At 41.0% G+C, this 27,028-nt stretch overlaps 3 protein-coding genes across 7 annotated transcripts; 1 reads left to right on the top strand and 2 right to left on the bottom strand.

Annotated features, from left to right (window-relative positions):
* Positions 1-97: 97 nt before the first annotated feature.
* LOC110525701 (cyclin-dependent kinase 2-associated protein 1) lies at positions 98-9,014 on the bottom strand. The gene is made up of 4 exons (XM_021606068.3): positions 8,850-9,014; positions 8,078-8,175; positions 6,911-7,037; positions 98-1,048 (listed from the first exon to the last, which is right to left on the bottom strand). Exons 1-4 carry the CDS (start codon positions 8,914-8,916, stop codon positions 981-983), a joined length of 360 nt encoding a protein of 119 aa, XP_021461743.1. The 5' UTR covers positions 8,917-9,014; the 3' UTR covers positions 98-980.
* A 1,585-nt stretch (positions 9,015-10,599) lies between these two features.
* On the top strand, positions 10,600-17,795 carry kmt5ab (lysine methyltransferase 5Ab). 4 transcript variants are annotated; one of them, XM_021606065.3, is made up of 8 exons: positions 10,600-10,753; positions 11,239-11,339; positions 11,480-11,630; positions 14,906-15,104; positions 15,251-15,338; positions 16,278-16,337; positions 16,424-16,614; positions 17,058-17,795. In XM_021606065.3, the coding sequence occupies exons 1-8, from the start codon at positions 10,744-10,746 to the stop codon at positions 17,266-17,268; spliced, it is 1,011 nt and encodes a 336-aa protein (XP_021461740.3). In that variant the 5' UTR covers positions 10,600-10,743; the 3' UTR covers positions 17,269-17,795. The 4 variants fall into 4 exon arrangements, with proteins under 4 accessions (XP_021461740.3, XP_021461739.3, XP_090093681.1 ...); XM_021606064.3 differs by having other exon boundaries at positions 11,221-11,339; XM_090237555.1 differs by lacking the exon at positions 16,424-16,614.
* Positions 17,796-19,164: 1,369 nt separating this feature from the next.
* Positions 19,165-24,567, bottom strand: LOC110525700 (RILP-like protein 2). Of its 2 annotated transcripts, none has more exons than XM_090237556.1 (4): positions 23,986-24,567; positions 23,612-23,763; positions 19,682-19,810; positions 19,165-19,250 (listed from the first exon to the last, which is right to left on the bottom strand). In XM_090237556.1, the coding sequence occupies exons 1-4, from the start codon at positions 24,292-24,294 to the stop codon at positions 19,229-19,231; spliced, it is 612 nt and encodes a 203-aa protein (XP_090093682.1). In that variant the 5' UTR covers positions 24,295-24,567; the 3' UTR covers positions 19,165-19,228. The 2 variants fall into 2 exon arrangements, with proteins under 2 accessions (XP_090093682.1, XP_090093683.1); XM_090237557.1 differs by having other exon boundaries at positions 24,153-24,497.
* Between the last annotated feature and the right edge of the window lie 2,461 nt (positions 24,568-27,028).

Below are 27,028 nucleotides of genomic sequence, written 5' to 3'. Positions count from 1 at the left end.
AATGTCCTACCTCATTGTGATCTGTGTTGTAAAGAAAGAGCACCTATTGAAATCAATTATATTGTTATCAATCTGTCTAAGAGAGGAATGATGTCAGTATTTTCAATCATTTTAATGGAAATACGTTGTATTACACTGGGCAATAAATACAAAGATGCAAACAATGACTTTAGTACAATAGTTTATCCATAATGTGGTGTGTTTAAGTGTGGTTAGAACTATTCCTTTTGTACATACACTTGAAAGCAACGCTATTGTATTGGGTTGCACAACAATTGTCCGTGGGAAGCCAGACTTCTTGTGCCGGTGGACAGGACTGTTGGTCATTTGGGGGTCTCAAAATACCCCCGCCATATTTACCAACAGTCCTGCCCACCGACACAGTAAGATGAAATGGATAACTTCTGGCTTCCCACAGACTGTTTTTGTGCAACCAAATACAATTGAAAGCAACGCTAGTGTATGTAAATACATGTTAAAACACCTATCCCTTTTGCTGTAACTCGTGCTTAAATATGTTTAAAAGATGCTATAGCCACTATAGTAAAAATATACTGTAACTATTATAGTATATGTTATATTTACTATAGTAATAGTTAGTAGCTACTAAGTATATTAGCTATAGGTAGAACCCATCCATTGTCAAAATGCCCTACACTCACATAAAATCCATGCACGTTTCATTAAATGATAGGGGCATTGCTACATAACATGCATTTTGTTTGTTCTCATTTTTTTTTTTATTCATACAATATTGAAATTAGGCATTTCCAAGGGGAGCACAAATAAAACCAGGAAATTCATGTCAAGTACAGCTCATAGGTCACTTTTTTGGTCAAAGCCCAATGTGCCATCGCAGTTAAAAAATAAAGTAAAAGTTTCGTTTTTATTGGTCCAATAAAAGTATTGACTAAGAGCTTCGTCTTGTAGATCTTCAGTCTGGAGAGTTGGTCCAATTCAATAACATTGCACTTTGCCTGTTAGGATCTTGCATTTCTCTCTGTTTCTGCCAAGCATTCACGTACAAGCCCCCTGGCATGAATGATACCTTCAAATAAAAAACAATAGAAAAGGTAAAAACACAATTAACAGCTTGAGTCCATGAAACATCAAATTATAACTTTACAGAACCCAATGGTGCATTGTAAGATTCCACAAGGTAAGCACAAGCTCTCGAGAACCAAAGGGGGGGGCATACAGCCCTCCCTAGGGTTCTCAGTCAAACATATGGACCACAGCTGGGCCAATATGTGTTAGTCCTGAAGCTCTGTTTTAATGTTTAGAAATGTTAACCCCTGCTTGCGATATGGTTATGGACACCTTTGGAACTTTAACATCACAGAGAAAAGAGAAAATACACTTACTGTACTCCTTTTTAAAACCGATTCCCACAGGTATTTCGTGCGACACTTCATAAGCTAATGAAAACTCAAGAGGGACCAAAAAAAAAGGCTTAAAGTTGTTACACCAAAAATATCAGTGGGAATATGTAGTAAATGAGCTAACACTAAGTGTACCTCTCTACTGGTTACCTTTAAGGACCTGGATTTGTCTTAAGCATTGATTTGGGGAAAACTTTGCCACAGATGGAAATCACTGGCATATTTGACTTCACCCTTTATTGTGATATGCAAAGTTTTGGCATCTTCCATAAATTGCGGCTGCGAATCCGACAGAAATAATTAGAAGATGACGCTCCGGTAATATGGATAACTATTGAAAGATAGCTCATTTGCATTTTTCCACATTGTAACGGTCCAAACTTGTGGTCAGTAGGCTGCTGGCAGGCTTCAGCCGCAGTACAGCAATGCCAAGTCAGCACAAGCTCATGGTTCTCAAAGGGGAAGTGAAATGACAGGCTACAATGACTTTGCTCATGAATACCACAAATTACATGTAACTATAATTCCTAGAATTCTATTTCACAGGTGACTTTTCATTATCTTATTGTGTTTTCTAGCCAACTTTACACCAATCAAAGCAGTGGAGAGTGTAGTGAAGCAAAACTTTAGTGGTCAAAACCATTCATTTTGGCGTGACGGGGGGAGCGAGTTTGCAATCATATTGCTATCATATCACACAATTATACCATTTATAAAATGGTCATATACAGTACCAGTCAAAAGTTTGGACACACCTACTCATTCAAGGGTTCTTCTTTATTTTTTACTTTTTTCTACATTGTAGAATAATAGTCCTCTCCTTCCAGTTCTCTGCTGCCAATGACTTTAACGAACTACAAAAATCTTTGAAAATGGAAACACTTCTCCCTCACTAGCTTTAAGCACCAGCTGTCAGAGCAGCTCACAGATTACTGCACCTGTACATAGCCCATCTATAATTTAGCCCAAACAACTACTTCTCCCACCTACTGTATTTATTTATTTTGCTCCATTGCACCCCATAATTTCTACCTTGCACATTCTTCCACTGCAAATGTACCATTCCAGTGTTTTACTTGCTATATTGTATTTACTTCGCCACCATGGCTTTTTTTGTGCCTTTTACCTCCCTTATCTCACTTCATTTGCTCACATTGTATATAGACTTATTTTTCTACTGTATTATTGACTAAATGTTTGTTTTACTCCATGTGTAACTCTGTGTTGTTGTATGTGTCGATCTGCTTTGCTTTATCTTGGCCAGGTCGCAATTGTAAATGAGAACTTGTTCTCAACTTGCCTACCTGGTTAAATAAAGGTGTAAATAAAGACCTCAACTATGAAATAACACATATGGAATCATGTAACCAAAAATGCTCTCAACCAACTTCACCTGGAATGCTTTTCCAACAGTCTTGAAGGAGTTCCCACATATGCTGAGCACTTGTTGACTGTTTTCCTTCACTCTGCAGTCCAACTCATCCCAAACCATCTCATTTGGATTGAGGTCGGGTGATTGTGGAGGCCAGGTCATCCGATGCAGCACTCCATCACTTTCATTCTTGGTCAAATAGCCCTTACACGGCCTGAAGGTGTGTTGGGTCATTGTCTTGTTGAAAAACAAATGATAGTCCCACTAAGCCCAAACCAGATGGGATGGCGTATCACTGCAGAATGGTGTGGGAGCCATGCTGGTTAAGTGTGCCTTGAATTATAAATAAATCACTGACAGTGTCACCTATTGTTCACCTAATACCTTTTTTGCACTATTGGTTAGAGCCTGTAAGTAAGCATTTCACTGTAAGGTGAACAACACCTGTTGTATTCGGCGCACGTGACAAATAAAACATTGATTTGACCAGAAAAGCACCCCCACAGCATCACACCTCCTCCATGCTTCACGATGGAAACCACACATGCGTGGAGATCATCCGTTCACCTACTCTGCGTCTCACAAAGACACGGCGGTTGGGACCAAATATCTCACATTTGGATTCATCAGACCAAAGGACAGATTTCCACTGGCCAGATGTCCATTGTTCGTGTTTCTTGGCCCAAGCAAGTCTCTTCTTCTTATTAGTGTCTTTAAGTAGTGCTTTCTTTGCAGCTATTCGACCAAGAAGGCCTGATTCATGCAGTCTTCTCTGAACAGTTGATGTTGAGATGTGTCTGTTACTTGAGCTCTGAAGCATTTATTTGGGCTGGGACATCTGAGGCTGGTAACTAATGAACTTATCCTCTGCAGCAGAGGTAACTCTGCATCTTCCTTTCCTGTGGCGGTCCTCATGTGAGCCAGTTTCATCATAGCGCCTGATGGATTTTGCGACTGCACTTGAAGAAACTTTCAAAGTTCTTGAAATTTTCCGGATTGACTGACCTTCATATCTTAAAGTAACGATAGACTGTCGTTTCTCTTTGCTTATTTGAGCTGTTCTTTACATAATATGGACTTGGTCTTTTACCAAATAGGGCTATCTTCTGTATACCACCCCTGCCTTGTCACAACACAACTGATTGGCTCAAAAGCACTAAGTTCCACAAATTAACTTTTCATAAGGCACACTGGTTAATTGAATTTCATTCCAGGTGTCTACCTCATGTAGCTGGTTAAGAGAATGCCAAGAGTGTGCAAAACTGTCATCAAGGCAAAGGGTGGCTACTTGGAAGAATCTCAAATATATTTTGATTTGCTCAACACTTTTTTTGGTTACTACATGATTCAATGTGTAATTTTATAGTTTATGTTTTCACGATTATTCTACAATGCAGGAAATAGTAATAAATAAAGAAAAACCCTGGAATGAGTGTGTCCAAACTTTTGACTGGTACTTTGAAATTGTAGTAAATTTAATCAAAATCAACAGAAATTCCTTATTTACATAAGTATACAAACCCTTTGCTATGAGACTTGAAATTGAACTCAGGTGCATCCTGTTTCCATCAAACAACCTTGATGTTTATACAACTTGATTGGAGTCCACCTGTGGTAAATTCAATTGATTGGACATGATTTGGAATGGCACACACCAGTCTATATAAAAAGGTCCCACAGTTGACAGTGCATGTCAGAGCAAAAAACAATCCCTGATGTTGAAGGAATTGTCCATAGAGCTCCGAGACATGATTGTGTCGAGGCACAGATCTGGGGAAGGGTACCAAAAATGTCTGCAGCATTGAAGGTCCCCAAGAACACAGAGGCCTCCATTATTAAATGGAAGAAGTTTGGAACTACCAATAATCTTCCTACACCTGGCCACCCAGCCAAACTGAGCAAAAGGGAGAGAAGGGCCTTGGTCAGGGAGGTGACCAAGAACCAGATGGTCACTCTGACAGAGCTCTAGAGTTCCTCTGTGGAGATGGGAGAACCTTCCAGTAGAACAACCATATCTGCAGCACTCAAGCAATCAGGCCTTTATGATAGTGGCCAGACGGAAGCCACTCCTCAGTAAAAGGCACATGACAGCGTGCTTGGAGTTTGCCAAAAGGCACCTAAAGACTCTCAGACCATGAGAAACAAGATTCTCTGGTCTGATGAAACCAAGATTGAACTATTTTTTGGCCTGAATGTCAAGCGTCACATCTGGAAGAAACCTGGCACCATCCCTACAGTAAAGCATGGTGGTGGCAGCATCATGTGGGGATGTTTTTTGGCGGCAGGGACTGGGAGACTAGTTAGGATCGAGGCAAAGATGTACGGAGCAAAGTACAGAGAGATCCTTGATGAAAACCTGCTCCAGAGCGCTCAGGACCTCAGACTAGGGCAAAGGTTCACCTTCAACAGGAAAACGACCCTAAGCACACAGCCAAGACAACGAGGAGTGGCTTCGGGACACGTCTCTGAATGTCCTTGAGTGGCCCTGCCAGAGCCCAGACTTGAACCCGATTGAACAACTCTGGAGAGACCTGAAAATAGCTCTACAGCAACACTCCCCATCCAACGGGACAGAGATTAACAGGATCTGCAGAGAAGAATGGGAGAAACTCCCCAAGCTTGTAGTGTCATACCCAAGAAGACTATGCTGTAATCACTGCCAAAGGTGATTCAACAAAGTACTGAGTAAAGGGTCTGAATACTTATGTAAATGTAATATCAGTTTTTTAGAAATTTGCCCAAAAAATGTAAAACTTGTTTTTGCTTTGACATTATGGGGTATTGTCTGTAGATTGATGAGGGGAAAAAACAATTTAATCAATTTTAGAATAAGGCTGTAACATAACAAAATGTGGAAAAAGTCAAGGGGATTGAATACTTTCCAAAGGTACTATCTATATATATATATATATATATCTATATCTATCGCTAGATCGATATATATACACACATAAAATTATAATTTGTACACAGGCTAGCTCAAAATGAAGTGAAAATTGACACATTATCCAATGCATTATTACAATTATTCCCCCCAATAAGTGAAGGTGCAAAAACATAAGTTTGCTCCCCCTATTTTACTTTGCTCAATGGCTCAGGCGGCCAAGTGGACACTGTTTGGCTCAGTCGCAAAGAGGAATAACTTTGCAGTGGTTTCTGATTAATAAACAATGCCATGCTGGTGGGTGGTAACATTCAAATAAAACCCAGCCCTGAAACTAGATGGAGGTTGGAAATAATTTGTATTACACGTCATGGGAAAAGACCGCATTCACACGGATTTGCACGAAGTGGGCAGTTCGGATTTGTCACTTCAAGCTAGAGCGGTGATGATACCAGTATTGCAAAAAAAATTATATGGCAAAAATTACAACATGAAGCAGACCAAACTATTTGAACCTTTAAAAACCTGCTGCATGTAATATATTGGAAAATAAATAAATGTGACTCTGGATGACAACATAATGATGTTCGTTTCCAACATTTGGCGTTTTCCTAAAGAAGTTTAATCCGCTTCATGCTTTGTTTCCTTGCCACGGCACTAAAGAGTATCGCAATACTGGTGTCGTCCCAGTCCTACTTCAAGCCCAAATATATCATACTTTTGACTAAAACGATGACTTACTTGACTTAAATAGTTGTGCAAATCATATGCTCTTTGGCATTTAAAGCTGAGATCCGCATTTGTTGAAACATGGCCATTGGTCGCACCAGTCGCATTTGTTATTATTTTTGAAAACGGGGCAGAGGTGCATTCTGCATTGTGGTAAAAAATATATAATAAACATTTAAAAAAATCATAGTACATACTCTACTGTTCTACCATGCGTGCAATGGTGTGCAATGATGTCAGAGGGAGAAAAAACTATATTTGTTGTTTGAAGTAACGTCTTTGTTGATGTAATATCGCAAACGGATGTGGCAGTTTCAACGCTACAGATTACAACTTTAAGTTATTTTTGGATGATAATTAAGTTTAATTTTCAAAATGTCAAAAAAGTATTGCAAAAGTATTGCAAGCGAGGATATTGAACCATATTGCAAGCGAAGATTAACATTTTGACAGACCATCTGGGCATTTCCACCGCATGGGCAGATAAATTTGTGAATGGACTAAGGCGCTAGCATTACAGTGCATGAATAGGCAAGCACATACCTCGCTTTAGTCTCTCCATGGCACTTTTGCTCCCAGCATAAGTTGGTCTTATCTCCTTCCCAAGCTCTTCAATAATGGATAGCAGTTCTGCATATTTACTCTGAGGCACTTGACTTCCACTTGAACTCTGATACAATGAAAGAATGGTTTGAAAATATAACAGTGTGACTTATGTCAATTACGTTAGTCACCAACATACACTCAGTGGCCAGTTTATTAGGTGCACAACCCCGTTCATGAAAATAGTTCGCTCCTACAGACAGTTAGTCACGTGGACGTGGCTTGCTATATAAAGCAGGCAGGCAGGCATCCATCCAGTTACTGTTCGATTGAACGTTAGAATGGGCAAAACGAGTGACCTCAGAGATGGAGTGTAGTATTTAAAAAAATGTTTACCTTTATTCAGGCACTATTCAGGCACGACAGTGTCTAGGGTTTACCGAGAATGGTGCAACAAACCAAAAAAACATCCAGTCAGTGGCAGCCCTGTGGGTGAAAACCACTCGTTGATGAGAGGTTGAAGGAGAATGGCAAAAATCGTGCAAGCTAACAGGCGGGCCACAAACAGGCAAGTACCAGTGCAGTTCAACAGTGGTGTGCAGAACGGCATCTCAGAACGCACAACTCGTCAGTCCTGACCAAACCGGGTTCCACCACTATCAGCTAAAAAAAAAAAAGAGAAGCTGCTCCAGTGGGCACACAATCACCAACACTGGACAATATTGAGGAGTAGACAAACATTGCCTGGCCCGATGAATCCCAGGTTCCTGTTGAGTCATGCTGATGGCAGGATCAGGATTTGGCGTAAGCAGCATGAGTCCATGTCTCCATCCTGCCTGGTGTCAACGGTACAGGCTGGTGGCGTAATGGTGTGGGGAATGTTTTTCTGGCACACGTTAGGTCCCTTGATACCAATTGAGCAACAATTCCATGCCCAGAAGAATTCAGGCTGTTCTGGAGCCAAAGGGAGGTCCAACCCAGTACTAGATGTGTGTATATAATAACTGGCCACTGACTGTAAATGGTAACAGAAATATTCTATATGGAAATTCATGCTTTGTGCTGCAAAAAAACCATTTGGCAACGTTTAAAATGTGTGGTATAATCTATCACATTAGATAATGCATTGCTATCATCCAAAACATGTTTTACAATTTCAGTATTTACCTGTGAAAAGCTGAAAGATGGTGGTCCATAGTCATTCACTACTGGCCTGTAAGATTGCAGTGTTGATATGCTTGTTGAAGTAGAGTGAACAACAGCAACTGTTGGAGTGAAAAAACAAAAAGATATACAGTATACTATATGCCACATGCAATACATGCATGCATTAAATTAAATTGATTTGGAATTCATAATTTGAAAGTGACCAGGAATAAGTGGCTGAAACGTTAGACTAGTTTTATTTATGGCATTGTTTCAATGAGTGTGTTGCATTACTTTTGTCCATTTTAACTTGACATACATGGAGACTAATGGAGGCTGTATGGGGTGGTGAGATGGAGATGCAATGAGGCTCAGAGAACACTGGGTGTCACCAAAGGGTCAAAGAACGGTCCACATCCAGATCAATCATTAGCCTTGGTGAAACAATCATGGAGGAAGCCGTACGGGTAGAATTAAGAAGCCAAAGTGATACATTTAATATACACTGTTACAGCATCCAACCTGACAGAAAATCCGACAATATAGTACGCATGTTCTGTTTAGGTAGACGAGTGAACAACCGAATTATAAACTTTACGGATGCACGAGAGGGAAAGGGTTTTATGATTAGTGATAATGGCGGATATGAATCAGCTCTCAGGATCTGACCCTATACATATAACTGGACAAAAACTACAGTCACGGGCTTCCCCCAGGTATTCATTACAACATCGAATTTTACAACCGACAAAACAGAGTCAAGACTAAACATTAACTGCAATTTCCTCCTCACCTTGGTTCACGGAAGTTCCGAGAACATGCTGATGGAGGTTGGGCTTGTAAGACATTCCTAAAGACATTATAAATTAAAGAAATAAAAATCGTCCTAAAATCCAATGAAGCGTCTCTGTCTCCCTCAGACACTTTTTGTTTACAGCAGAGCAGCACCGGCAAATATGGCCGTCACTTTATATTGACACCCACAATGCAATATATCCTCACAATAGCAAATACATGCTTATTTGACCACAAAAACAACTTTCTTACGATAACTATTACAAAATTTATTTAAAAAAAGACACGTTTTATTAAATTATTTTTCTTTAAGCTTTTTGTTATGGTGTATTGGGTTATAGTTTTAAGGCAAAATATTTAAAAAAAGTTAATGTCAAACTCAGATGACTGAATAAAAAAAATTGATGACTGACCATACAGCTCCTGTAGCCTGTGCCAGTAATACGGATAACGTAACTCAAAAAAATAGTGTAGTGTAGTGTAGTGTAGTGTAGTGTAACTGGGAAAGCAAGTCCCAAAATAGAAACGGAAACAGAAGATGAGAACAAATCATATTTGAAAGTAACATTTATCGTTATCAGATGAAAATATACACTGCTCAAAAAAATAATGGCGCCCTGTGCTCTTCACAGAGGAAAGCAGGTTCACACTGAGCACATGTGACAGACGTGACAGTCTGGAGACGCCGTGGAGAACGTTCTGCTGCCTGCAACATACTCCAGCATGACCGGTTTGGCGGTGGGTCAGTCATGGTGTGGGGTGGCATTTCTTTGGGGGGCTGCACAGCCCTCCATGTGCTCGCCAGAGGTAGCCTGACTGCCATTAGGTACCGAAATGCTGGTGCTGGTGCGGTTGGCCCTGGGTTCCTCCTAATGCAAGACAATGCTAGACGTCATGTGGCTGGAGTGTGTCAGCAGTTCCTGCAAGAGGAAGGCATTGATGCTATGGACTGGCCCGCCCGTTCCCCAGACCTGAATCCAATTGAGCACATCTGGGACATCATGTCTTGCTCCATCCACCAACGCCACATTGCACAACAGACTGTCCAGGAGTTGGCAGATGCTTTAGTCCAAGTCTGGGAGGAGATCCCTTAGGAGACCATCCGCCACCTCATCAGGAGCATGCCCAGGTGTTGTAGGGAGGTCATACAGGCACGTGGAGGCCACACACTACTGAGCCTCATTTTTGACTTGTTTTAAGGACATTACATCAAAGTTGGATCAGCCTGTAGTGTGGTTTTCCACTTTAATTTTGAGTGTGACTCCAAATCCAGACCTCCATGGGTTGATACATTTGATTTCCATTGATAATTTTTGTGTGATTTTGTTGTCAGCACATTCAACTATGTAAATAAAAAAGTATTTAATAAGAATATTTCATTCATTCAGATCTAGGATGTGTTATTTTAGTGTTCCCTTTATTTTTTTGAGCAGTGTATATCAATTGACACATATTGGGGAAACAGAAACATGATGTAGCCTACTTGCTTACTGAGATTTTGAATAGATTTGCAATGCACGAATTCGTGTTTTTTTTAATTATCAAGTCAAGGGCAGACTCAAAGAAACTAGATTTGCAATGCACGAATTCGTGTTTTTTTAAATTATCAAGTCAAGGGCAGACTCAAAGAAACTAGATACATTTTGGCTTCTGACGTGTATTTCGCGCCATGCCAATCACATGCTACTAGAGTAGTGTTTAACCAATCAGGGACGCAGTAGCTAGATTTTTAAATAGTTGTTATTGTGGGCACGGTGCGTGGTGGTGACTTGGTTAGTCGGTTTCTGGTTATGCGTTTGTTTGCCAGTGTAACGTAACGAGGAACACGCGAACACTGCAAAAACTTATAACGTAAATTCGTGCATATACTGTCTAGTTTTTGTAGAGTTGAAATGGCGAAAGGTAAGTAGCGAAACAGGCATGTTTTGAGGAAGTTAACTTTAGTCAGTTATCCAACGTTACTTAGTACAGTGGTAGCACGTTATGTCTCTAATTTGACAAAAGTAAGCTAGAGAGAGTCGTTAAATGTATTTTATTTTGATAAAATTGAGAAGTTACATTTGAGATGAATATATATTCATTCGTAAATGTACATTTTCAAGTAACGATGAATTTGTAGTTTTTACTAATAGCTAGTAACAGAGCATTGTGCAGTACAAATAATATTTGATGTATGATGAAATGCGATCTGTCCTCATTTTATTAATATTTTTCTGTATGGTGGTTTTTGTATTAATGTGCTCTGCCTCGGTGCCCTACTTGTTTATTTTTATCCCCAATTTTTGGGGACTAACTAGCTAGCTAAAATAACCCTTGGATATGCTATTGATATGGTTGGCTATATCAAGGTCAACCTAACTAACCTCCAGACATGACTGCCTTCAAAGGGAAGAAAAAAATGCAGACCACCTACAAGAGACCCGAGGGAACCCTTCAGCCCAAACAAATCGAAAAGGAGACAAAGGAAAATAAACCAGAATTTAATGGGGTAACTTGCTATTGTGTTGGAAATATAGCACTAATACAGTCTGGTATTGGTCATCAATACTTCTCAGGTGTTTGCTAGCTAAGTTAGACCAGTGCATGTTGCATACATTCACCCATTATGAAAACATTAATGTGTTGCAGGATGCAGGTAATGGTCAGACCACTTTACCAAGTTTGTGGAGTCCCAGCAAACCCAAATCTCCTCTGTGCAACAACTCAAGTTCTCTCAGCCAAGAGGAAAATGTTCCTGAGAAATTGACTCCACAAACTGAGAAATCAACGCAAGGGAAAGGTAACCCACCATTTGTTATTCCCATCCACCACCAATATTGACAATGGACTTCTACCATCTCGTTTTCTAAACCATGCAATATTGATTATTGTCTGAATAAAACCTTTAAAACCCATCAGATGTCAAAGAAAATAGTCTTGGTCGCATATACGTATTTAGCAGATTTTATAGCAAAATACTTGTTTTGTGTTCCTAGCTTGAACAGTGCAGTAATATTTTTATTTTTTAATTTCACCTTTATTTAACCAGGTAGGCTAGTTGAGAACAAGTTCTCATTTGCAACTGCGACCTGGCCAAGATAAAGCATAGCAGTGTGAACAGACAACACAGAGTTGCACACGGAGTAAACAATTAACAAGTCAATAACACAGTCGGGAAAAAAGAGTGTATATATATATACATTAATACACACATGTAAAATAAATATTCTATCTAAATATTAGAACGAGCAGTGTGTATACACTACATGACCAAAAGTATGTGGACACCTGCTCATCGACCATCTCATTCAAAAATCATGGGCCTTAAATATGCTATTGCCCCCCCCCCCCCCCCCCTTCTGCTGCACTATATACAAAAGTATGTGGACATCAGTTCAAATGAGTGGATTTGGACATTTCAGCCACACCTGTTGCTGACAGGTGTTTAAAATTGATCCATGCAATCTGCATAGACAAATATTGGCAGTAGAATACCTTACTGAAGAGCTCAGTGACTTTCAATGTGGCACCATCATAGGATGCCACCTTTCCAACAAGTCAGTCCGGTCAACTGTAAGTGCTGTTATTGTGAAGTGGAAACGTATAGGAGCAACAACTGCACAGCCGCATAGTGGTAGGCCACACAAGCTCACAGAGTGGGACCGCCTAGTGCTGAAGCGTGTAAAATAATAATCTGTCCTCGGTTGCAACACTCACTACTGCATTCCAAACTAACTCTGGATGCAACATCTGCACAATAACTGCTTGTCGGGAGCTTCATGAAATGGGTTTCTGTGGCCGAGCAGCCGTGCACAGCCTAAGATCACCATGAGCAATGCCAAGTGTCGGTTGGAGTGGTGTAAAGCTCGCCGCCATTGAACTCTGGAATAGTGGAAACGCATTCTCTGGAGTGATGACTCGCGCTTCACCGTCTCGCAGTCCAACGTACGAATCTGGGTTTGGCGGATGCCAGGAGAACGCTACCTGCCCCAATGCATTGTGCCAACTAAAGTTTGGTGGAGGAATAATGGTCTGGGGCTGTTTTTCAAGGTTCAGGCTAGGTATGCCCCCATGCAGAAAGTGAGGTCCATACAGAAATGGTTTGTCGATCAGTGTGGAAGAACTTGACTGGCCTGCACAGAGCCCTGACCTCAATCCCATCAAACAACTTTGGGATGAATCGGAATGCCGACCGAGCCAGGCCTAACCGCCCAACATCCGTGCCCGACCTCACTAATGCTCTTGTGGCTGAATGGAAGCAAGTCCCTGCAGCAATGTTCCAACATCTAGTGGAAAGCCTTCCCAGAAGAGTGGAGGCTGTTATTGCAGCAAAGGGGGGACCAACTCCATATTAACACTTACTTTGGCCGCCTTTCCTTCCAGTTCTCTGCTGCCAATGACTGGAACAAATTGTAAAAATCACTTAAGCTGGAGACATGACTGGAACGAATTGTAAAAATCACTTAAGCTGGAGACATATCTCCCTCTAACTTTAAGCATCAGCTGTCAGAGCAGCTTACCGGTCACTGTACCTGTACACCACCAATCTGTAAATAGCACACCCAACTACCTGATCCCCACATTTATTTATTTTCTTGCTCTTTTGCACCCCAGTGTCTCACTCCAGTGTTAATGCTAAATTGTAATTATTTTGCCTCTATGGCCTATTTATTGCTGTACCTCCCTACTCTTAATACATTTGCACACACTGTACATTTTTTTTTCTATTGTGTTATAGACTGTAGGTTTAACTCTTTTTATTGCTTTGCTTTATCTTGGCCAGGTCACAGTTGTAAAAGAGAACTTGTTCTCAATTGGCCTAACTGGTTAAATAAAGGTGAAATAATAAAACAATTTGAATGCCCATGATTATGGAATGAGATGTTCGAGCAGGTGTCCACACACTTTTGGTTGTGTGATGGGATGAATAGACTAGGGCTAGAGTATGTAGTATATGTACAGCAGAAGTTATAGGATGGGCCTTGACTAGAATACAGTATATACATATGAAGTGGGTAAAACAGTATGTAAACATTATTTTAATGTGACCAGTGTTCCATGACTATGTACATAGGGCAACAGCCTTTACGGTGCATGGTAGTGTAACCGGGTGGTAGCTGTCTAGTGACAGAAGTTCAGGGCAGGGGCCAACTAGTGGTGACTTTAACAGTCTAATGGCCTTGAGCGAGAGAGAGAAGCTGTTTTTCAGTGTCTTGGTTCCAGCTTTGCTGTATGTGTACTGATCTCGCCTTCTGGATTGTAGCGGGGTGAACAGGCTATGGCTCGGGTGGCTGAGGTCCTTTATCTTCTTGGCCTTCCTGTGACGGCGGGTGCTGTCGACGTCGTCCTGGAGGGCAGAAGTTTGTGGGTCTATGGGCCAAGCCAAATTTCTTTAGCCTCCTGAGGTTGAAGAGCTGCTGTTGCACCTTCACCACCACCCTGTCTGGGTGGACCATTTCAGATTGTCAGTGATGTGTACACTGAGGAACTTGACGCTTTTCACCTTCTCCGCTGCAGCCACGTCGATGGCGCCGTGCTGTCTCCTGAAGTCCACGATCAGCTGTTTTGTTGAGGGAGAGGTTATTTTCATGGCACCACTCTGCCAGGGACTTTACTGTTGTCGTTGGTAATTAGGCTTTCCACTGTTGTTGTCTGCAAACTTGATTGAGTTGGAGATGTCGTGCGTGGCCATGCAGTCATGGGTGTACAGGAGGGGGTGGAGTATGCACCCTTGTTGTTGTTGAGGATCAGCGTAGTGGTGCTGTTGCCTACCTTCACCACCTGAGGGGCAGCCCATCAGGAAGTCCAGGACCCAGTTGCACAGGGCGGAGTTCATACCCAGGACCTCGAGCCATGCAACAATTGCGCTCCATATGTTTTGGTTACCTCTAAATTATTTGTTAGTCAGGAGATCGGCGTTAAGTGACCTTCAGAATAATTTCCTGTGTGTGAATAGCAGCAGTGTCCACTGATCAATGTCTTATGACACTGCCTAAATAAACAATTAGTTGTATGTTTTGCTTATGCAACCAGGTCTGATGTACATTGTGCTTCATTCCAAACTATTCTATTCAGTGAGACCGAATCAAGTTAACTCTCAAGCTGGTGTGTCTCGGCAAGAGGAGAATAAAGCGAAGACCCGCTTGGCTCCTCGAATCAGAGGAACAACTACCTTGAAGGGCGAGGTGGATCCAAAATCGCACCCCAATCCAGGGCTTGCGCAAGATGTCCCCATGCCCAAATCTAAGAGGAGGGCTAGTCAAAAAGCCAAAAAGTAAGTCATGCTGACATGTCAATAAAACATTTGTTTAAATGGAGAACAGTATTTGTTGGTCAGGCCAGCGCTTCATGACCAGATCATCTGACCATTGGCGCATATGCTTTTTTCAGAATGGAATAATGTATTCTCTTTTCATCCAGAGCACAAGGCAGTGCTGCCCAAAACAGGAAGGTCACAGATTATTATCCGATTAGACGGAGTTCCAGAAAAAGCAAAGCTGAATTGAAGGTCAGTATATAATGCCAAAGTGAGTTGTGCTTCAGGATCAACTATACTACCCCCCCCCCCCCCCCAAAAAAAAAGTATTGCTCAGAATTGAATAATGTGTAGTAAATGGATGCCTCTTGAACACTAAACTTCCTACAATGATTTTAGTCAGAATTGGACATCCATTCATCTAGTGTGGTGTGTTTTTTTATAATGTAATTCTCAGGTCAAGATTTAAGCAAATGCTCTCAATTCTAGTAGTAGCAGCTTGAACTAGTTAATGTTGAAGAACATGGTTATGAATAAGTAGCCTAGGCTACATCTAATAGCTAGCTGTATTACATACATGAACTCAGACCTGGCTGATCAGGGATTTTCTTCTGTGGAATTCATAATTGTTGGCCAGGTTTAAATGTTTTCTCCTTATTGTAAACCCTCCAATTTGAACTTGGGAGAGCATCATTTAGAACGGCTGAAGCTTAGACTACTTGTGTGTTCACTCAAGTGTTAAACTTCAAGAACATTGATCCTTCCTTTACAATCAAAGCATAGTATGCCTGTAAATGTAACCTTTATTTAACTAGGCAAGTCAGTTATGAACAAATTATTATTTGCAATCACTGCCTACCCTGGCTAAACCTGGACGACGCTGAACAATTGTGCGCTGCCCAATCCGGCGTAATTGTGCGCCAGACTCCCAATCACGGCCGGATGTGATAAAGCCTGGATTCAAACGAGGGACTGTAGTGACACCCCTTGCACTGAGATGCAGTGTCTTGAACCGCTGCGCCACTCGGGAGCAACACAATGCGCTGCTTTCAAAATGGACAAATCTTTCTTTAGGATCTAATTTGAGTAAATTCAAACTACAGAGTCATGTTTTTAATTATCTGTATTGTTTGACAGCCTTAATATTTGAGTCACTTTAATTACTCATTAAAAACCACACTCTGCCAACAGAACGAAGAACAACGACAGCTTGATGACCTGATAAAACATGGAGTTGAAGAAGGACTGCAGGTTGGTTTTGAAATGAAAGTCATATTTTACTGACCCTGATCATCTGAACCTGGAATTTGATTTTTACCTACTTAAACCCCAATTAGGTAAAAAATATAGAAGGGAAGGGAAGAGGAGTGTTTGCTGTCAGATGTTTCAAGAAGGGTCAGTTTGTAATTGAGTATCACGGTGACTTGTTGCATCTGACTGATGCCAAGAAGAGAGAGGCTCTGTATGCCCAAGACCCTGGGACTGGCTGCTACATGTACTATTTTCACTATCTCAGCAAAACCTACTGGTAAGTCATCTACACACACTTAATTTTCAGTTTATATTAAGTAACCCTGACATACACAGAGTACACAACATTAGAAACACCTTCCTAATATTGAGTTGCACACACACAAATGGTGTGCCTGGCACCTACTACCCTACCCCATTCAAAGGCACCTAAATCTTGTCTTGCCCATTCACCCTCCGAATGGCTTTCGTACACAATCATGTCTCAAGGCTTAAAAATCATTCTTCAACCGGTCTCCTCCCTGTCTACACAGAGGGGTTAAAAAAATATATATAGTGATTTTTGAAGTAGATTTAACAAGTGACCTCAATAAGGGACCATGGTTTTCACCTGGTGTCATAGAAAGAGCAGGTGTTAATGTTTTTGTATACTCAGTGTATGTATTGCCACTATTGTCAGCTAGCTCGTGGATGTTTTCAAATCTTTCATTTCCTCTACAGTGTTGATGCTACAAAAGAATCAACTCGTCTGGGAAGGCTGCTAAACCACAGTAAAAATGGCAACTGCCAGACCAAGCTCCATGACATGGATGGAATACCTCATCTCATACTGGTGGCTTCAAGGGACATTGAGGCAGAGGAAGAACTGGTTTATGACTACGGTGACCGTAGCAAGGAATCAATATGTGCTCACCCATGGCTCAAATACTGATGTTCCACCAGAGTATTCTCTCAAGAGAATGACTAGGTGCAGTCATTTCTTCAAAAAGAGAACCTGTTCTCTTTTTGTTTTAAAATCCATTCCATTGGTCCTAAGGTGCAAACTGCTTTCCGGTGAGACAAATTAAGTGTGCCTGTTTGGGCAAAACGGTGGCAGTATGAACAAGGTGGAAGACAACCTTTTAAGATGGCACATGGGTTAAATTTGTTTTTAAAACTATCAATTTATTGCTGGATTTGGATGGAGTTTTTATACATATTAAGGCCAGTGTGTCCATGATGTGTGAAATATATTTAACATACTAGCTATTGTTTTTAGGTTGCTTTTATATAAGTGATTAATTTATCAAGCTATGTATGGTTCTAGTTGATGCAACAATATGTTGCATAGGAACGTCAATGCTCTCCTGGCTTCGGGGAGAACAGCTTATACTTGATTTGAAAATGTAGCTTTTGTTGCAATGGGTGAAACATCCAAATGAATTTTGAATAAAATGTAAGTTGCTCTTTTTGAACAAATGAACTGTGTACATAGACAAATCTTTTCATAAATCTGGCTAGCATGGAAGCTCGTTTTTTTTTTCAAAGCATAGAAAGGCAAGCTTATTAATATTCAGACGTGCAACAGTCCAGCATCCTTGTATGAGTATTTCACAACGTGCAACAGTCCAGCATCCTTGTATGAGTATTTCACAACGTGCAACAGTCCAGCATCCTTGTATGAGTATTTCACAACGTGCAACAGTCCAGCATCCTTGTATGAGTATTTCACAACGTGCAACAGTCCAGCATCCTTGTATGAGTATTTCACAATGTGCAACAGTCCAGCATCCTTGTATGAGTATTTCACAACGTGCAACAGATTAAATATATTTGGTGTGATTTTATAACAGTAATATTTAAAATTGCTTTCTTTACAGCTGCTCAATTGTTTGAGGTCAAATGGTAGTTCAAAAGCCCTTTGTGCTAGTATAAAAGTTAAGTTCAATCACTCAGTAAATAGCAAAGAAAATGTCTAGAACTTCCATTTAAAAAATTCAGGGTGAACAATGTCAACTCTTTTTATATAGGCTCCTGTGCAGTGTGCCGCCACAGGGGTGCTGGCACATTGACTCCAATGCTTTCCACAGTTGTCAAGTTGGCTGGATGTCCTTTAGGTGGTGGACCATTCTTGATATGAGAAATTATTGAGTGTGGGGGGAAAAACTAGCAGCGTTGCAATTATTTGACACAAACCGGTGCGCTTGGCACCTAATACCATACACTGTTCAACGGTACTGGTCTTGCCCAGTCCCACTCTGAATGGTACACATGCAAAATCCATGTCTCAGAGCTTAAAAATCCTTTAACCTGTCTCCTCCCCTTAATCTACACTGATTTAAGTGGATTTAACAAGTGACACTTATAAGGGATCATAGCTTTCACCTAGTCAGTCTCGTAAGAGCAGGTGTTAATGTTTTGTATACTCAGTGTACATAAAAAGAAAATCCTATTTGCTAAAACATTCCAATGGCAGAGTGCTCATGTAGTCTTGGAGGTCCTGTCTCTACTGGGGCTCCTGTTGTAACCCCCGGCTTGAATGTTGGTCTTTGCAAGGTTCCATCTGTCCATCCAGAGTTTGAACCAAGTAGTGATTTAATGTTCAACCAAAAAGGAATCCTCTGTTACAGCTCATTTTTGTACAAAGTTCAAGGAAACATGAGTTGTGTGCATCTACCATGTTATTATACCTAAAGTGCAGAAATAGGAATTTTCCCTTAACTATTAATGACATCTATAAAAACACAATGCTGAGATACTTTTAAAAGGCTTAATTATTCTAGAGTTTAAAATGCCATTCCGTTAAAGTTAAATGATCCTAGTACAAAGGAAGCATAGGAAAAACGTGTGCATAAAAATGTTTGGTTTATCGTTGGTGTTAATGCTTCAGGTCCTTCTCACACCGGTTGTCCTCATTTCCGCCTGAATGAAAACCTACAAATAAAGACATTAGTTCAGAATGCATTTGAGAAAGCTTGCTCTGCAATTTGTTTTTGCCAACACAATTTAGGTCCCTAGAAGTTACTGGTATTTACAAAGGAGGTGAAGGGGGAGTGCAGACCATAACAGCCAAGCTGGCCTCGAAGTGGTCAGCAACAGTTACATCTGCTTTCTCTCTTCATTCAATCACACAGCATCAGCCCAAACAGCCCGCCGGTCACAAGCAGGTCATAAGGCAGAGATGGACTGTGAAAACAAACTACCCCTGGTTGTCTACCCTGTGATACCATGATGAATGTCTCTGAAATACTTCATGTTTTTTCAGTGTAAATCAACCTCTTCAAACTACATGCTTTTCACACACTTCACTATGGATGTTAAATAGTTATGCAAAGTTCATTTGTGAAAAAAAGCTCATTGCTTACAGCTTTCTGATGGTATTTTCCTCTTTTGGTTCCTCTTCTTTAGTCTCATCTGTTGTGTTAGGAACCGAAGGGGATGGAAATTCCAGGTCAGCCTTTACCATGGCATGCTTGCCCTGTGAGTGCATCCCGCTGCAAGTACAGAGCACTTCATTAAAAGGGGAACAGCAGCAAATTTAGGGAATTTGTCTAACTGCCTAAACTTCTCCAAATTAGTGTTGGACTGTCTCAAAGTGCCTCTCCCCTGAGGAATACAGCAAATCTACTGACAGTAATTACATTCTCTCAGCGAACATACACTGAACAAAAATATAAATGCAACATGTAAAGTGCTGAAATAAAATATCCCAGAAATGTTCCGCACGCACTAAAAGCTTACTTCTCTCAATTTGTTTAAATCCCTATTAGTGAGCATTTCTCCTTTGCCAAGATAATCCATCCACCTGCCAAGTGTGGCATATCAACAAGCTGATTAGACAGCATGATCATTACACAGGTGAACCTTGTGCTGGGAACAAAAGGCTGCTCTAAAATGTGCAGTTTTGTTACACAACACAGTGCCACAAGTGTCTCAAGTTGAGGGAGCATGCAAATGGCATGCTGATTGCAGGAATGTCCATCAGAGCTGTTGCCAAAGAATTTAATGTTCATTTCGCTACCATAAGCCGCCTTCAATGTTGTTTTAGAGAATTTGTCAGCGGGTCCAACCGGCCTCACAACTGCAGCCCAAATGTAACCACGCCAGCCCAGGACCTACACATCTGGCTTCTTCACCTGCAGGAATGTCTGAGACCAGCCACCCGGACAGCTGACAACTGGGTTTGTACAACCAAAGAATTTCTGCACAAACTGTCAAATCGTCTCAAGGATGCTCATCTGCGTGCTCGTCGTCCTCACCAGTGTCTTGACCTGACTGCAGTTCACCGTCATAACCAACTTCAGTGGGCAAATGCTCACCTTCGATGGCCACTGGCATGCTGGAGAAGTGTACTCTTTACGGATTAATCCCGGTTTCAACTGTACCGGGCAGGTGGCAGACAGCGTGTATGGCGTCATGTGGGCGAGTGGTTTGCTGATGTCTACGTTGTGAACAGACTGTCCCATGGTGTCAATGGGGTTATGGTATTGGCAGGCATACGCTATGGACAATGAACACAATTGCATTTTATTGATGGCAATTTGAATGCACAGAGATACCATGACGAGATCCTGAGACCCATTGTCGTGCCTTTCATCCGCCGCAATCACCTCATGTTTCAGCATGATGATGCATCGCCCTATGTCACGCAGAACTGTACACCATTTCTAGAAGCTGAAAATGTCCCGGTTCTTCCATGGCCTGCATACTCACCAGACATGTCACAGATTGAGCATGTTTGTGATTCTTTGTATCGATGTGTACGACAGCGTTTTCCAGTTCCCTCCAAAATCCAGCAACTTCACACAGCCATTGAAGAGGAGTGGGGCCTAAATAATTTAATTCAATTGACTGATTTCCTTATATGAACTGTAACTAAGTAAAATCTTGAAATTGTTTCATATTGCATTTTTTTGTTCAGTGTAAATTCGGGAAGCCTAATCGATTAAGATACCACAAACATTTACGGGTTCACAACTTTTTACCTTTTCTGAGATCTCTGCCAAGCAAGATGGGAACAGCAGCCCGACTTTACCACATCACCCAACAAGCCTTTTAATATAGGAGTATTGTCAGAAGCCATTTCTTTCTTTCAATGCCTTTCGCTGTAGCCTAAACCAAGCAGAAAATGCACAAGTCCTGTGCGACACAACACACAACTTTCACTTGAGAAATGTATACTGAAGCAAACATTTCACCTGCCTTTTTAGATAAGAATATATCTGCATACCTTTCTGTCATGTCAACCATCTGCTTGTCTTCATAAATGTTCACTCACGTAGCCTATTATGGGGTAGCAAATCTAGTCCTGTTTCTAGACCAGGGATGAGCGACTGATGGTGGTGGGGGCCACAAAAAATCTGAATGTATCAGTGGGCCGTAGTGGCTCACAGGTCTGAGTACCCACATCCATACCCACACGTGCGGTCAGAACCGGCCATAGCCTTTTGGGGGCCTTAAGTGAAATTTAGTTTTGGGGTCTCCCCTCCACCTTGCGAGCAAAACAGTTTAGCGGCCTTCCTCTCCACAGTGTTTTAAAGTTAATTTCCTGCAAATCTATTTAGCAATTTTATAACTCATTCCATGCAATTCTATACATTTGGCTCAGGGAGATCGTTCAAGATTGACTTCAAAATTGGATGTCTTTCAATGTCCTGAGGACGTCGGGAACTTCCATTAAAACCGGCCACTAGGGGCAACTGTGTGCTATTACCATCAAGTATGCTTGGGTTTGTTACGGAGATGTGTGTAATCCCATGACTCTGGATCAGAAAGTTGGGTGTTCGATCCCAGTTGCAGACACTTTAAAAAAAACTTCATTTTTTTTATCCACTATCCCAACCCTTACCTTAACCATTTGTGAATGAGTGCATAAACTTAACTTCAAAAGTTGACCTTTGGAGAAATGGAATGATACAGAGCAGCAGCTTCGAAATGTGATGTTTGGAGAAATGGAACGATGCAGAGCAGCAGGAGCAACCCAGGGTGTTAAAAACACTTTAGAATTTGACGTTTGAAGAAACGTGAGATTGTGAGAGCTTGTTAATTTTGCCATAGGGTGGAGAGAAATGTTAGCCGTTTTTAATATGATATCTGAGTGAGTGACTAACAAAGTCAATGGGGGCCCCCCAGTAAGTAATTCGACCATGATTACTACAAGTTTAGATAGTCTAGCAGCCAGCTAACTTATCAATCTAAAAAATGTTAGCTGACATGGGCTAATTGAGTGACGGTCAGCAGGAAAACTGCTGATGCACAACCAAATTTCAAAATTGCACCTTGTGTATTCTACTATTCTAACTCTCAACAGTAAGTTGAGAACCTGACTGAGTAAATTTGTTTGTCTTGTTAAATTGATCCGCGGGCCTACAAAAGCTGCCAGTTGCCCATCCCTGTTCTAGACAGACATACAAAGTAAATTGAAAGCAGGTGAGGGGTTCTGGCGGTTCTGTTATGGCTGTGTGGGGCATTTCCCTGAAAGGTCCAATAGGTCCAATAAACCCCTTAGAGAGCAAGGTAAAAGCCAATAAATACACAGCCCTTCTGAGTGATCACCTTCAACCTATGGTGAAATATTTATATCCTGATGGGAGTGTTCTCTTCCAATGACAATGACCCACTGAATGGCCCACTGAATTGTCACTGAATGGTTTTATGAAAGTTCTAACTGTGTAAGCCATATGCCATGGCCTTCTCAGTCACCAACTCAATATACTTTGTATCCCTCATTTACTCAAGTGTTTCCTTTATTTTGGAAACTGTATATCTGTCTAGAAGCTGGGCTAGATTATCCCATAGTAGGCTATGTGAGTGAAAGTTTATGAAGACAAAAGCTGTGGAATTATTAGACTTTCTTATATAAAAAGGTGGGTGAAATGTTTGCTTCAGTATACATTTTCCGAGCACTAAAGACTCCGGCATTTTCTGCTTGGTTTAGGCTACAGAGAAAGGACTTGACAGAAAAAAAATGGTTTCTGACAATTATGCCTATAGTAAAAGGCTTGCTTTGTTGGGTGATGTATTTTGAAAAAATCTAGCACACAAAATGTATATGTCGTATCTCACAATTGATTGTGCTTTGGTATGTTCGCTGTAACATAACCTTTTTTCCCTAAAGATTTGCTGTATTCCACAAAGTTACATCTAACTTTGATCTAGCCCTACCTCACTCTCCCTGAGTGAGGTACACACTTTGACAGCCAGTCCAACACTTAAGTCATAGGTTTAGGCACTTCATAGACATGTGTAAATGTTGGTTGGGGGGGGGACTGGCCAGGCCTGGCTCTGTATTCTACCTCTTGTAGAGCTGCAACTCTTCCTGGGCCACCAATAGCTGTGCCTTGAGCTGGTTCCTCTCCTGAAGCACCTCCTTCAGCTCCTGCATTGTGAAGCGTGGTCTGTTGGGATCTTTCATGTCTACCACCAGTTTGTTTGGTCCTAGTGTTTGCTGAGAGAAGATATTGATTAAAGGGATAAACTCATAACAAAAAGGAGTCCACACAACTGTGTTGCAAAGTATAGTGTATAGCAACCCAGTGAAACGTAAGACAACCTTAACATACCCTGACAGAACCTAGTCCAGTTAGACATGACCACGTTATGGGAAATTAAATGTATCGATTCTGTCCACAACTGTTAAAGATTCCTGGTCTGAAAACATCAAACTCACCGCTTCCTGACTGACAGAACTTTCTCTCACGATTCTATCCAGTTCACTTTTCAAGTTGTCTCGTTCCATTTTCAACTCCTCCAGCGATAGGTTGTGCTTATTCACTAACGTTTCAAACATCTCCAAAACACGCACAATTTTGAATTGCAAATCTGAGACTTCCTCACCTGTACTAATTATTTTCAACAAATCTCTGCCAATGACGTATGAAATGTCATAAACATCTTCCACTGTCAGCTCAAATGCGTCCTTCTCGAACGCAGAAGCGGGTGAGGACTTGGACTCGTTCAACTCTTCCTTTTCTCCCATTTCTCGTGTTCCAAAAACTCACCGAATTGAGTTGAAAGAAACACGAGTTTGTTTTCTCAACCGGTGGGACCGATTTCTCAAATCCACCGTTATGACATTTAACATAGAATAAACGTATGAACTGTAATACATGTAGTTCCATGCGAGCTACAGTAGCCACTTCAAGTTAGTAACTGAATGGACCATCCTCTTTGAAAATGTTTAATGGTTGACCACAGTATAGTGACATACAAATAAGCCAATAGCGATAGCCTGTTCCGCCACTTGTAACATGAGAGCAACGTTTCCATGGCGACCGTGAAGCCATGCGCATAATCGGGTAAACAGCACGTGATGTTTCCCCGTTATTTTCAACTTTGTACTTGGAATTTAAATGTCTGAAGTTAGATTGACATTCCGTCAATCAGGGGTCCTTGTGGGCATCAGAAAGCTTTCAGGAATCCCTGAAAAAGCAGCGATAAAACCATCAGAATTAACAAGGCAAACAAATATGCTAGAACTGACAGGCATTAAAACATTGTGAAATGTTATGTTTGAGTGTCCAACAATTGAGCAAATACTGAGAACAGGTTGAAAACCATATCTATTGAAAAAAATTGCTTCTGATCATATTCACATCACAGGTAGTCAACAATATGCCAGCTTGTAATACAGTCTACTTACTGCTAGTATAAAGCACCATATCTGTACAACAAAACATTTATTGAAAGGGCACAGGATATCTCAGATAACACATTCTTCTCTCCAGAATGAATCTCTCATTGTCCCATCAGGACAACTTTGTCCTGACAATCGCACTTGGCATAATGCTCTTTATGACTTTCTTCATAGGTTCATCTTACTCACTTTAGGCCTCAAAACACCAAGCTCTCCTGTCAAACTACGCCCTGAATATGAGTCATCTGACTATCCCAGCCCGAGCACATATTTTTGGTACTGTATTCAACCAGTACTCCAATAATTCACCCTCTGGCACTCCCCTACACCCTCTGGTGGTAACTGGCTGTTGGACATTCCCATGACAATTGTTGGTGCAAGGACTCCCATGACAATTGTTGGTGCACGGACCACAAGCCCATTCCTGTACTGTTTGTACATGGAGACCACCAGCATGGGACATTATAGGTCCCAGCTAAGGGATGCTTCAGTGCCTCCTGAGCCTGCTTCATGTGCAAATAATCTCCTCTCTTCCACATATCTGGCACCTCTGGTCGCCTCATGTCTCCGGAGAAGATGCTTATCCTGGAGAGGTGCAATGAGAATAAATGTCCTAGCCAAGCCAATACTACTACTGAGATCAATATAAATACTTTGGTTACACTTAAGATTGTTCATGAAGTGAGAACAATGAGTTCTCCAGGGAGGACATTATGCATGTGGATTTGAGGCTTGTGGCACATGTGGCCTTCTAAAATGAATGGAAGATGGAGGTAGTAATAGTGAGTTGTGATTAGTATAGTGATAGTGATTAGTATATTGGCAAAGGATATATTGGCAAAGGAGGTGAAAGTATTAATGATCATGGAATTTATTATGATGAGCTGATTAAAGATCTGAATTAAGATCTACACATTATCAGCCAATAAGAATACTCCCACCACACATCATGCAAACATGGTCACAAGGAAGTATTGCATTTCAGATTACATGTGGTACTGTGCTTTGGTACAGTGGAGGTGCTTGGCTCAAGAACAATGACATCAAAAAATGAGAGAAAATACAATTAAAGTTCATACAAAGGACATAATATTCTGATTGGCTGTAACGTTGGATGTCTGCAATCAACCCTGCTGCTACCATCGGCATTACTGCAGTGAATATCCTGTCCAAAGAAGCACAGACGGGGACATAAGTGAAATTACTATTGAGAGTTGTGGTGTAATGTGACTTCTTTTCAGCACTCAGGTTGGCGAGGTAGGCGAGCCAGACCAAGACGAAGTAAGCTACTCAAATAATCATTATCATCCATCACAATTTGTTTGTGGAGTGAGGTAATTTGTCTCCCCTTCGTGAACTTTACAATAATGTTTAATTTACATTCATGAAATGATTATGATAGTTGAAAAATGTCATGTCACAGAAGGGTGCTGAAACGTCATCCCTTCGTCCTGCTACAGGTTCACCCCAAAAAGCATTGTGGAAACCAAGTTTGTTTTATTGGTCAGTAACCACGTTCCCATCCACAGTTTTTTTGCGAGTAGTCATAAAATACAACGACAACTGTGATGGAAACAGGAAGTTTCGGTACAATTTTATAAATGCACACACAAAATATGTTAGTTCGACATAGTAGGATCTTTTTGTGTTGGTAAAATTAAGTGCAAAATGCAAGAAATTGTGGTGGAAACGCCTTTTATGCACAAATATTGATATAATCAATATATAATAATATTGATATAATAACCATCATATCGAAGTACATTTGGAGTCACGCGATGATATGGTGTATGGTCCTCCTCTTAAACTACAGATTAAATAGATTCTGATTAATTTGACAGGGTGGTGAAAGTGCATGGTGATGAGTTTGATGCTATTTTCCAATAAATATCGAGGGTCTTATTCTGGTGACATGATTGTTGCACGACTGCCGTTTGGAAAATACAAATATTATCCATAATAATCTCATCATGTAGACTAGCCTACTCGCACTGTATCTGCAAACTGTTGGCTAGAGCTCATGTGCCAAGACCAGAGAAGACATGTGCTATTTAACACAACAGTTTTTGTGACAAAA

This window comes from Oncorhynchus mykiss, chromosome 6 (genome assembly GCF_057628025.1).
Source record: "Oncorhynchus mykiss isolate SJ-2025 chromosome 6, ASM5762802v1, whole genome shotgun sequence".
Lineage (NCBI taxonomy): Eukaryota > Metazoa > Chordata > Actinopteri > Salmoniformes > Salmonidae > Oncorhynchus > Oncorhynchus mykiss.
The sequence above is the reverse complement of the archived record's forward strand: the minus strand, read 5'-3'. Positions and strand labels throughout refer to the sequence as shown.

Bases quoted from the DNA above. Each gene is read 5' to 3' on its own strand.
- kmt5ab (XM_021606064.3), top strand. The intron at 11,340-11,479 runs GTAACTTGCTAT...AATGTGTTGCAG, and splicing joins ATAAACCAGAATTTAATGGG to GATGCAGGTAATGGTCAGAC. The intron at 11,631-14,905 runs GTAACCCACCAT...TATTCTATTCAG, and splicing joins GAAATCAACGCAAGGGAAAG to TGAGACCGAATCAAGTTAAC.
- LOC110525700 (XM_090237556.1), bottom strand. From the start codon at position 24,294: ATGGGAGAAAAGGAAGAGTTGAACGAGTCCAAGTCCTCACCCGCTTCT. The intron at 23,764-23,985 runs GTGAGTTTGATG...ATCTTCTCTCAG, and splicing joins GTTCTGTCAGTCAGGAAGCG to CAAACACTAGGACCAAACAA. The intron at 19,251-19,681 runs GTAAGCAATGAG...CTTTATTTGTAG, and splicing joins GAAAATACCATCAGAAAGCT to GTTTTCATTCAGGCGGAAAT.
- LOC110525701 (XM_021606068.3), bottom strand. From the start codon at position 8,916: ATGTCTTTAGGAATGTCTTACAAGCCCAACCTCCATCAGCATGTTCTC. The intron at 8,176-8,849 runs GTGAGGAGGAAA...TCACTCCAACAG, and splicing joins CGGAACTTCCGTGAACCAAG to TTGCTGTTGTTCACTCTACT. The intron at 7,038-8,077 runs GTAAATACTGAA...TCATTGTATCAG, and splicing joins CATCTTTCAGCTTTTCACAG to AGTTCAAGTGGAAGTCAAGT.